The 12,684-nt window shown below is 39.5% G+C and overlaps 1 protein-coding gene across 1 annotated transcript in view; it reads right to left on the bottom strand.

Annotated features, from left to right (window-relative positions):
* LRBA (LPS responsive beige-like anchor protein) overlaps nucleotides 1–12,684 on the bottom strand; it is a 746,337-nt gene that overhangs the window by 608,099 nt on the left and 125,554 nt on the right. The window contains exons 16-17 of the mRNA XM_052655100.1: nucleotides 10,882–10,979; nucleotides 1,830–1,922 (exon numbers count right to left, since the gene is read on the bottom strand). Of these exons, the coding sequence (XP_052511060.1) occupies nucleotides 1,830–1,922; nucleotides 10,882–10,979 (191 nt within the window). The remainder of the gene's footprint in view (nucleotides 1–1,829; nucleotides 1,923–10,881; nucleotides 10,980–12,684) is intronic.

Raw genomic sequence — 12,684 nt, 5'->3', positions numbered from 1 at the left:
TATTGGAGTTTCAGCTTCAGCATCAGTCCTTCCAATGAACACTCAGGACTGATCTCCTTTAGGATGGACTGGTTGGATCTCCTTGCAGTCTAAGGGACTCTCAAGAGTCTTCTCCAACATCACAGTTCAAAAGCATCAATTCTTCGGCACTCATTTTTCTTTATGGTCCAACTCTCATATCCATACATGACTACTGGAAAAAACACAGCTCTGACTAGTCAGACCTTTGTCGGCTTTTTAATATGCTGTCTAGGTTGGTCACAGCTTTTCTTCCAAGGAGCAAGTGTCTTTTAATTTCATGGCTGCAGTCACCATCTGCAGTGATTTTGGAGCCAAAGAAAAGAGTCTCTCACTGTTTCCACTGTATCCCCATCTATCTGCCATGAAGTGATGGGACTGGATGCCACGATCTTCGTTTTTTGAACGCTGTAACATTACTTAGCCAACAAAGGTCTGTCTAGTCAAAGCTATGATTTTTGCAGTAGTCATGTATAGATCAGGGAGTTGACTATGAAGAAGGCTGAGCACTGAAGAATTGATGCTTTAGAACGGTGGTGTTGGAGAAGACTCTTGAGAGTCCCTTGGGCTGCAAGGAGATCCAACCAGTCCATCCTAAAGGAGATCAGTCCTGAATATTCATTGGAAGGACTGATGCTGAAGCTGAAACTCCAATACTTTGGCCACCTGATGCGAAGAACTGAGTCATTAGAAAAGACCCTGATGCTGGGCAAGATTGAAGGCAGGAGGAGAAGGGGACGACAGAGGATGAGACGGTTAGATAACATCTTGACTCAATGGACATGAGTTTGAGTAAACTCCGGGAGTTGGCGATGGACTCGGAGGCCTGGCATGCTGCAGTCCATGGGATTGCAAAGAGTCAGACATGACTGAGCAACTGAACTGAACTATGAATAATCATATAAAGCCAAATCTTCACAGCAATTTTTTACTAACTAGCAGCTACCATGAATAATAATCTAAAGCCAAATAAGTAAAGTAGAAAAACAATGTGGAAGGAAAAGTAGAAGGCATGCAAGAGAATTTTTAAACAAACACTGTGAAGGTGAACACATTAAAAGTAAACTTTCCAGCAGAAACTAAGGGACTGAGGATTACAAACTTAATTCTACCCCTGGGCTTGTCAAATGTTTTCTCCAAATGGCTGGATAGTATATATTTCCGGTTTTGTGTATCATGCTCTCTGAAGCAATAACAACACTGCTGTTGTATAAACAGTCATAGACAATAAGCAAATAAATGATTGTGGCTGCGTTCCAGTGTAACCTTATTTACAGTCAGTCAGCTGGATTCAACACAGACTACAAATTTACCAATACTTTTCTACCACCAAAACTGTTAATTTTTATAATAAACCAATTCTGGTATAAGGAACAACAGGTAGGACAAGAATGTCTGCCTTCAGTTAAGAAAAGAAGCATGGAGGTTTCAGTTTAGTTATATATACATAATAGAATACAGTATGTGGCAAACACCCACGTTAATTCTGTTAGCTATACACAACAGATACAGCAAGTGATGATCAAGCCACCGGAAAAGAAGCCCTTACCCAGATTTACTTAGAATTCAACTTGTACAAATGTATTCTCATAGTGAACAACATGAAGAAAAATTAAGATAAAAACAGAAACAATATACTCCTGTTCCCTACTTTATTTTTAATATGCAGAAAGAGGACTAAACTTATATAGAATTTTATGAGTAAAAATAAAAACAGACTAGAGGAACCACAACGTAAATACTAACCCAAAGATTTATAAAATTGATATGTAATATGCAACAGTCCATTTTAGATTACAATGCATACTCACTTTGGGGCCAGGTGTTTTAAAAAATAGCCCATTGCCTTGAGAGCCTGTACTCTGATTCCTTCACTTGTTGATGCCAGAAGTTTATAGATAACACTGAATAAATTAAAATTTAAAACAAATTACTATGAGTATCTTTCAAAAGTAAATATCTTATATATGCATATTTTTTCATATAGCCACACAATTATAAACCTTGGTCACACAATTATAAACGTATCTTCAAGTAAGATATCAGTGAATTTAACATACATTTCTAACATTTAAAAATCTGCTTATCAACTATATGTTCTCTTCAAGAAACCCACTTTAAATATAAAAATATATACAGATAAAAAGTAATTGAATGGACAAAAATATACCATCTTAGTAACTTATCAAAAATAAGACTAACTACATTAATTTTGGACAGATTTCAAAGTATGGAAAGTTATCAGGGATAAAGAAGGACATTATATCACGATAAACAGGTCAATTCTCCAATATGACCTAACAGTCCTTAACGTGCATGTACCTAGCTACAGAGCCTAAAACTATGTAAGGCAAAAACTTACAGAAGTGCAAGGAGGAACAACTAATCCACTATCATAGTGGGAGATTTCAAAATCCCTTTCTCAGAAAAAGACAGATCCAGCAGGCAGAAAATCAGTAAGGACACGGTTAATCTCAAAAATACCATCAAACAACTGGATGTCACTGACATCTATGTACTACTTCCCAGGATACCCAGGTGACACGGTGGTTAAGAACCTGACTGCCAGTTCAGGAGATGCGAGAGGCGTGGGTTAGATTCCTGTGACAGATGACCTGGAGTAGGAAACGGCAGCCCACTACAATGTTCTTGCCTGGAAACGTTCATGGAGGGGCCTGGAGGACTCCAGTCCATGCGGTTGCCAGGAGCTGGACATGACTGAGCACACACACGTGCTAGCGCCTTGTACAACAGTAGAAAAACACAGTTTTCTTGCCTCACACAGAACATTCACCAAGTAGACCACACCCAGGACCATAAAAAACACATAAGCAACAAATATAAAGACTGAAGATGACATAACACCTGCTCCAAAACCACATGAAATTAAACTAGAAATCAATAATGCTGCTGCTGCTGCTAAGTCACTTCAGTCGTGTCCAACTCTGTGTGACCCCAGAGACGGCAGCCCACCAGGCTCCCCCGTCCCTGGGATTCTCCAGGCAAGAGTACTGGAGTGGGGTGCCATTGCCTTCTCCAATGCATGGAAGTGAAAAGTGAAAGTGAAGTCGCTCAGTTGTGTCCGACTCTTAGCGACCGCATGGACTGCAGCCCACCAGGCTCCTCCATGGGATTTTCCAGGCAAGAGTATTGGAGTGGGGTGCCACTGCCTTCTCCAGAAATCAATAATAGATAACTGCAAAACACCAAAATACTTGGAGATTAAACAACATACTTCCTTCTAATAAAAGGAAGAAATCTCAAAAAAATTAAAAGCATTTTCAACTAAATGAAAATGAAGGCACAACGTATAAAAATTTGTGGGATGCTGCAAAAGCAGCACTTACAGGAAAATTTACAGCACTGAATACACCATATTCTAACAGAAAAGAAGAAAGACCTAAAATCAATAACCTAAGCTTTTACTCTAGGGCATCTGGATGAGAAAACTCAATTGAAAGTAAGCAGAAGAAAAACCATAAGCACTGGAGTAGGAATCAGTAAAAAAAAATGGAGAAAATCAATAAAAATAAGTTGATTCTTCAAAAAGATCAATAAAATCAATAAGCTTCCTTGGAGGCTAAGAAAAAAGAGAAAAGACATAATTTACTAATGTCACATATAAAGAGGGATATAACTACAGATGCCATGCCCATATAAAAGAATATTATGACCTCTATGTCCACAAATTCTATAACCTACATGCAGTGAGCCAATGCCTTGAAAGACACAATCTGCCAAAACATACACAAGAAATAATAAAAGATATGAATAGGTTTATATCTACTAAAGATACCGAATAACCACCAAAATAGAAAATACCAAACTGAGAGGAATTCACTGGTAAAATCCACATTTGGGGAAGAAATTATACCAGTTCTCTACCAGCTCCATCAGAGCACAGAAGCGGAAGGAATACTCCTACCTCACTCTCATTCTGTGAGCCACCATTACCCTATACCAAACCCAGAAGAAAACACTATAAGAAAACGACCAACATCTTATGTTAGACCGATATCTCACATAATAGAGATGAGAAATCCTCAACAAAGTATCAGCAAATCAGATCCAAAAAAGTACAAGAAGTATATATGATGACCAAGGGAGATTTATTCTGGGTATACAAGGATAGTTTCACATCTGAAAATCAACTAAGGTAATCATCACATAAACACATGAGAAAAGTTATCAATTACATCAGTAGATAAAAAAAAAATTTTACAAATCCAACAGCCATTCATGTTAAAAACTCTAAATAAACTAAGGACAGAGGGTTAACTTTCTCACCTTGATAAAGACTATCTGTACAAAAAATCAACAGCTAATATCACACTCAGTGGGAAAAAAATTCAGAACTTTACTACTTAGATCAAGCAAAAGGCACGACTGTCCCCTCTCACCATTCCTTTACAAGATCATACCGAATTGTCTTCCTAAAGTGGTAAAGCAAGAAAAGTAAATACAGTATACAGACTGCGAAGAAACACATAACATTACCTGTGTTTGCAGATGACACGATCACCTACGAAGAACACCTAGGACTGACTGACGAAACCAACCATGGAAATAGGAAGCGATTACAGCAAGGTTGAAAAATACAAAACTGATATCCAAAGTCAACTGTTCTCCTATATACCAACAGTAAACAAGCCAAAGGACGTAATAGGTACTTCATCAAGGGAGATACACGGATGGCAAATAAGAATATAAAAAGATGCCCCACATCATAGGGAAATGCAAATGAACACAAAAATACAACACCTATTAGAACGGTCGAACACCACCAAACGCTGGTGAGGGTGGGAAGCAACACAAATTATCACCCTCAGAAGAAACTGAAAGCACAGCCACTCTGGAAGACAGTTCGGCAGTTTCTTACAAAATTAAATACACTTTTACCATACAATCCAGCGACTGCACTCTTTGGAACTTATCCAAAGGAGCTGAAAACATATTTCCAGGGAAAACTTGACATATGCATATTTATACCAGCTTTACATGTAACTGCAAAAACTTGGGAGCAACCAAGATGTCATTGATCAATACATAGATAAACTGTAGACATCCAACCAATGAAATATTATTCAGGCCTACAAGAAATGAGCTGTCGAGCTATGAAAAGCCTTTTGATTGAAAGCCTCAGACTGAAAACAATACATACTAAATGATACTAACTATATGGCATTCTAGAAAAGGCAGAACAAGGGAGACAATAAAAAGATTAGTGGTTGTGGGTTTGGTGGGGGGGCTGCTGAGAGGAGGATGAACAGGCAAAGCACAGAAGATTTTTACAGCAGTGAAATATTCTGAATGCCAGTGTAATGATGAACATATACATTCAACCAACCAAGATGGAATAAGGACAACAAGAGTTTCTCTGTCTTATGTATCCGAACTATTAGCTACAGACAAAATAGAAAAAGTAATTTTGCAAGTACTCCGAAGACTACAAAAAAGCAGGTGCATTGGTGTGGAGAAGTTAATACTTGGGCATTACACATTTTATAGGTAAGAGTCTGAATTTTTACTTTTCTCTTATAAATCTGACCCATGGGGTCTATATCTCAGAGTTACTTTCTTTCAGAAGTCCAGGTAGCTAATATTGTGAGAAAAATGATCCTCCAGGTTACAGGAATGAAGAAAACGGGTCCTACAGACTAGAGGCCTGGAAAAGCAAATGGAAAACCACTCCAGTATTCTTGCCTGGAAAATACCCTTGGACAGAGGAGGCTGGTGGGCCACAGTCCAATTCAGTTCAGTTGCTCAGTCGTGTGTGACTCTATGACCCCATGGATTGCAGCACATCAGGCTTCCCTATCCATCACCAACTCCAAGAGCTTGCTCAAATTCATGTCCATTGAATCGATGATGACATCCAATCATCTCACCCTCTGTTGTCCCCTTCTCCTCCCGCCTTCAGTCTTTCCCAGCATCAGGGTCTTTTCCAGTGAGTCAGTTCTTCGCATTGGGTAGTCAAAGTATTGGAGTTTCAGCTTCAGCATCAGTCCTTCCAATGACTATTCAAGACTGAAATTCCCTTAGGATTGACTGTCTTGACCTCCTTGCAGTCTAAGGGACTCTCAAGAGTCTTCTTCAACACCACAGTTCAAAAGCATCAATTCTTCAGCTCTCAGCCTTCTTTATGGTCCAACTCTCACATCCATACATGACTAGTGGAAAAACAATACCTTTGACTAGACGGACCTTTGTCGGCAAAATAATGTCTCTGCTTTTTAATATGTTGTCTAGGTTGGTCACAGCTAGCCTTCCAAGAAGCAAGGGTCTTTTAATTTCATGGCTGCAGTCACCATCTGCAGTGATTTTGGAGCCCCAAAAAATAGTCTCTCACTGTTTCCATTGTTTCCCCATGTATTTGCTATGAAATGATGTAACCGGATGCCATGATCTTCTTTTTTTGAATGCTGAGTATCAAGCCAACTTTTTCACTCTCCTCTTTCACTTTCATCAAGAGGCTCTTTAGTTCTCCTTCACTTACTGCCTTTAAGGGTGGTATCATCTACGTATCTGAGGTTATCGATATTTCTCCTAGCAATCTTGATTTCAGCTTGTGCTTCATCCAGCCTGGCATTTTGCATGAGGTACTCTGCATATAAGTTAATTAAGCAGGGTGACAATATACAGCCCTGATGTACTCCTTTCCCAATTTGGAACCAGTCTGTTTTTCCACGTCTGGTTCTAACTGTTGCTTCTTGACCTACATACAGATTTCTCAGGAGGCAGGTCAGGTGGTCTGGTATTTCCATCTCTTGAAGAATTTTCCATTTGTTGTGATCCACACAGTCAAAGGCTTTAATGTAATCAATAAAGCAGAAGTAGATGTTTTTCTGGAACTCTTGCTTTTTTGATGGTCAAACAGATGCTGGCAATTTGATCTTTGGTTCCTCTGCCTTTTCTAAATCCAGCTTGAACATCTGGAAGTTCTCAATTCATGTACTGCTGAAGCCTGGCTTGGAGAATTTTGAGCATTACTTTCTAGCGTGTGCTGCTGCTGCTGCTGCTGCTGCTGCGTCGCTTCAGTTGTGTCCGACTCTGTGTGACCCCATATACAGCAGCCGACCAGGCTCCCCTTGGGAGCTGGCTCCCCGTTTGTCCCTGGGATTCTCCAGGCAAGAACACTGGAGTGGGTTGCCATTGCCTTCGCCATTGCTAGCGTGTGAAATGAGTGCAATCTGCGGTAGTTTGAACATTCTCTGGCATTGCCTTTTTTTGGGACTGGAATGAAAACTGACCTTTTTCCAGTCCTGTGGCTTCTGCTGAGTTTTTAAGTCTGCTGGCATATTGAGTGCAGCACTTTCACAGTATTATCTTTTAGGATTTGAAATAGCTCAACTGGAATTCCGTCACCTCCACTAGCTTTGTTTGTAGTAATGCTTCCTAAGGCCCTGTTGACTTTGGACTCCAGGATGTCTGGTTCTAGGTGAATGATCACACCACCATAGTTATCTGGAAAATGACGATTTTTTTTTTTTTGTATAGTTCTGTGTATTCTTGCCAGCTCTTCTTAATATCTTCTGTTTCTGTTAGATCCATACAATTTCTGTCCTTTATTGGGTCACAAAGAGTGGATACAACTGAAGCAACTTAGCATGCACAGACTAGAGAAGGTATGAGACTCCCGAATAGCTAGGAGCAAACAAAGGAGAAGAATCCTCAAGATCTGTGTAAAAAACCTTCAAAAGCCACAAACTGACCTAAGAGATTCAATGTATGGGACAAACTCAGACCACAGGATCAATCAAGTCTTTCTAAAGAAGATGTGAAGTATCACCCAGTTCTCACCTTAATCCCTGAGTGGTGCATGTACAAGAAAAACTTAAGGCAAGACGAGAGGTTTTAAAAACGAAGGGACAAGAGAACAACCACCTATAGAGGACAGGCAGAACTTGCAGACTGACCTTTCCTGCTAAAACAAAGCAAAACAAAAATCAACATCTGTTAACGGATCACAAGATGCAAAAATGAGAGGTTAGGGTTAGGGAGCATTTCCCAAATAATTCTATGAGGTCAGCATTTACTCTGACATTTAAGTCAGTAAACTGAATAAAGTCAATTACCCTTCATAATGTGGGTACCTCATTTGAACAGTTAAAGGCCTTAATAGAAAAAAAAAAAAAAAAACCCGACCTCCCTAAAAGAAGAGGGAATTATGCCAGCAGACAGACTTTAATCTCAAACTGCAACATCAACTCTTATCTGGATCTCCATCTGCCAGCCTACCCTGCAAATTTGGGACCTGTCAGCTTCTACAATCACATAAACCAATTCCTTAACATACATGTCTGTCTGTCTGTCTGTCTCTCTCTCTCTCTCTCTCTCTCTCACACACACACACACAGACACACACACGCAAACACTTTTGGTTCTGTTCTCTGGGAATTTCTGAAAATGTACTAAGTATAAGGCATAAAGTCATCTTCTATCTTATACACAAAGAATATTGAAAAACAACAAATCGAAAGTTTCTAATAAAAGACTGGTTGCTGTTGTCATTCAGTTGCGAAGTTGTGTCCGACTCTGCAACCCCACGGACTGTAGCACGCCAGGCTCCACTGTCACCCATTCTCTCCCAGTTTGCTGAAATTCATGTCCATTGAGTTGATGATGCCATCCAACCATCTCATCCTCTGCTTCCCCCTTCTCCTTTTGCCTTCAATCTTTCCCAGCATCAAGGTCTTTTCCAACAAATTGGCTCTTTGCATCAGGTAGTCAAAGTATTAGAGCTTAAACCAACAGCCCTTAAATCAATATTCAGGGTTGATTTCCTTTAGGACTGACTGGTTTGATCTCCTTGCTGTCTAGGACTCTCAAGAGTTTTCTCCAGCAAAATTCAAAAACATCAATTCTTTGGCGTTTAGCCTTTCTTATGGTCCAACTCACATCTGTACACAACTACTAGAAAAACCATAGCTTAGACCATACAGACCTTTGTGAGCAAAGTGAAATCTCTCCTTTTTAATACACTGTCTAGGTTTGTCATAGCTTTTCTTCCAAGGAGCAAGCATCTTTTAGCTTCATGACTACAGTCATCATCTGCAGTGATTCTGGAGCCCAGGAAAATTAAGTTTGTCACTGCTTCCACTTTTTCACCATCTATTTGCCATGAACTGATGGGACCAGATGCCATGATCTTAATTTTCTGAATGCTGAGTTTGAAGCCAGCTTTTTCACTCTCCTCTTTCACCCTCATAAAGAAGATTTTTAGTTCCTCTTCACTTTCTGCCATTAGAATGGTGTCACCTAGATATCTGAGGTTATTGATATTTCTCCTGGCAATTTTGATTCCTGCTAGCGATTCATCCAAGCCCAGCATTTCTGCACATAAGTTAAATAAGCAAGGTTACAATATATAGCCTTGTTGTACTCCTTTCCCAATTTTGAACCAGTCCATTCTTCCAGGTCTGATTCTGTTGCTTCTTCACCCATATATAGGTTTTTCAAGAGAGAGGTAAGGTGGTTTGGTACTCCCATTTCTCCCATCTCTCTAAGAATTTTTCACAGTTTGCTGTGAGCCACACAGTCAAAGGCTCTAGTGTAATCAATGAAGTAGATGTTTCTCTGCACACTCCCTTGCTTTCTCCATGATCCACAGTACGGAAAATTTATTATAACTAGATTATTAAATTACTTACTGTAGCTGATCACTCAGCAAAGTATCTGTTAAACTTTTGTGCCCCCCAAAACTTCTCATTAAATGAAAGACTTAAAACAGAACCATTCTCTTTTGTTGCTGATCATTGTTACAGACTGAATATGTGCTCCCCAAATCATATACTAAATCCCTAAGCTCAACTGTGGTTGTATTTAGAGAAGAAATCAGTTAAGGTAAAGGAGGTCAAGACATGCAAACAAGGCAAGAAAATACAGTCTGAAGGGGTAAACCTATCATCAGAACAAGACACAGATATGACAGAGAAGTTTTAAGTATAAGACAGGGAATTTAAAATAACTATGATTAGGAGGTGGGGCAGGAGGGAATTTGGGAGAAAACAGATAACAAATAAGGACCTGCTGCATAGCACAGAGAACTCTACTCAATGCTCTGTAATGGCCTATATAGGAAAATCTAAAAGAGACTAGACACATGTATAGTTGCAACTGAGTCACTTTGCTGTGCACCTGGAACTAACAACACTGCATATAAGCTGTACTGCACTTAAAATTTTAAATGAAAACCGAAAATTAAATGAGGTCATAAAGGTAGGTCCTGATTCAAGTGGATTATCGTCCTTATTTAAAAAACAAACAAACAAACAAAGAGCTTTCTGCTTTCTCACTCACTCTCTTTCTGCCCTGTACAGAAAGGTCATGTCAACACAGTGGGAAGGAGGCTGCCTACACCCCAAAGGGAAAGCCCTCACCAGACACCAATCCTCCCTTCAGGCACCTTTATCTTGGACTTACAGACTCCAAAAGTGTGAGAAAACAAATTGTTGGTGTTTAAACTACCTGGTCTAGGATATTTTGTTACAGCATGCTAAGCAGACTAATACAATGACTTGGGACTGAGGTTGGAAGAGGTTATATTTTAAAGGAAAGATACAGAGATCTTCTCTTAGATCACAATGTATATTACTATTCTAGGACCTAAAGACAGGTCTGTTAGAGAATTTGACCTTACAATAGCTGTATAATAGCATTAACTATATAAACACTGGAATGATATTAAACAGTAACAGCCTCTATCATTGAAGACTTTTTCAAAAAACGTAAGACATGAAATAAAAGGATCTTATATGCTGTTTTATAAGATCCAGTAACAATTTTCATTTCTAAGAACCTATCATTTAAAAACTAATCTCTTATATTAAATATATTAAAATTCTTGAAATGTTAAACTCTTACCGTAACCCATTCCTTTGGTCAAAAGCAGGTATCATAGAGTTAGGATGTTCTGACATTAATGCAACAAGCAGCTGTAGGACATCCATTAGATTGTCATCCTAAAATTATTTCAGAATTTTTTTTAAAATAAGGAAAAACAACTTATTTGAACAATGACTACTTCTGTAATAATGAATCAGAATATCAAAAAAATAAGTAGGCTTCTGTACAAATACATTTGTTTAAAACACACTAGATATTTATATATACATATTCATCTGTAGAATTCAACCTATACAACACCAAACAGTCAAATAATTTCGTAATCAAAGATATAAAATGACTATTGTACTGTGTCAAGATTCCCTAGAACATATTCCATTGTTATAACAGGTATTGATTTACAGGTTTCTTTTTTTTTTTAAGGAATGATTACACATCAAGAAATCGGCAGAGAAGGACAAACAGGCTGTTCTGTTTTATTACAACAAAGACAAATTGAAGCTTCAATATGCTAATAAGACGCTGGGAATATGGTAGTAGTGTTGGGAGCAACTAGGACCACGATGTGCACTAAGTCTCTCAAGAAACTAGCTCTGAAACAAGATCTTATGGGAAATGATAACTAGATAGTTCTCACATAGTTTCTGGGAAAAAGTGTTAGCAGATCAGTCGTCTCCAACTCTTTGCAACCCATGGACTGTAACTTCTGTCCATGGAATTCTCCAGGCAAGAATATAGGACTGGGTTGCCATTCCCTTCTCCAGGGGATTTTCACAACCCAGGGATAAAACTTGGGTCTCCTGCACTGCAGGCAGATTCTTTACCATCTTAGCCACCGGGGAAGCCCCTTATTATCTGTGGTTAGTATTAAAGATATCAGTACAGATAAGTCCCTCAGTCATGTCCAACTCTTTGCAACCCTACAGACTGCAGCACGCCTGGGTTCCCTGTCTATCACCAACTCCTGGAGCTTGCTCAAACTCATGTCCATCAAGTCAATGATGTCATCCAACCATCTCATCCTCTGTTGTCCCCTTCTCCTCCCACCTTCAATCTGTCCGAGCATCAGGAAAGTCTTTTCCAATGAGTCAGTTCTCCACATCAGGTGACCAAAGTATTGGAGCTTTAGTCCTTCCAATGATTATTCAGGACTGATCTCCTTTAGGATTGACTGGCTGGATCTCCTTACAGTCCAAGGGACTCTCAAGAGTCTTCTCCAACACCACAGTTCAAAAGCATCGATTCTTCAGCGCTCAGCTTTCTTTATAGTCCAATTCTCCCATCCATACATGACCCCTGGAAAAATCATAGCTTTAACTAGATGGACCTTTGTCGGCAAAGTAATGTCTCTGCTCTTTAATATGCTGTCTAAGTCTGTCACCACTTTCCTTCCAAGGAGCAAGCATCTTCTAATTTCATGGCTGCAGTCACCAACTGCACTGATTTTGGAGCCCAAGAAAATAAAGTCCATCACTGTTTCCATTGTTTCCCCATCTGCCTTGAAGTGATGGGACCACTGTTCTTGCCTGGAGAGTCCCAGGGACGGGGGAGCCTGGTGGGCTGCCGTCTATGGGGTCGCACAGAGTCGGAAACGACTGAAGCGACTTAGCAGCAGCAGCAGCAGATGGGACCAGATGCTATGATCTTCGTTTTTTGAATGTTGAATTTCAAGCCAGCTTTTTCACTCTCCTCTTTCATTTTCATCAAGAGACTCTTTAGTTCTTCTTCACTTTCTGCCATAAGGGTGGTGTCATCTGCATATCTGAGGTTATTGATATTTTTCCTGGCAATCTTGATTCCAGCTTGTGCTTCATCCAGCCC

The sequence above is a fragment of the Budorcas taxicolor genome, chromosome 17 (genome assembly GCF_023091745.1).
Source record: "Budorcas taxicolor isolate Tak-1 chromosome 17, Takin1.1, whole genome shotgun sequence".
NCBI classification, from domain to species: domain Eukaryota; kingdom Metazoa; phylum Chordata; class Mammalia; order Artiodactyla; family Bovidae; genus Budorcas; species Budorcas taxicolor.
Note: the sequence above shows the minus strand (reverse complement) of the source record. Positions and strands in the feature narration are given on the sequence as shown.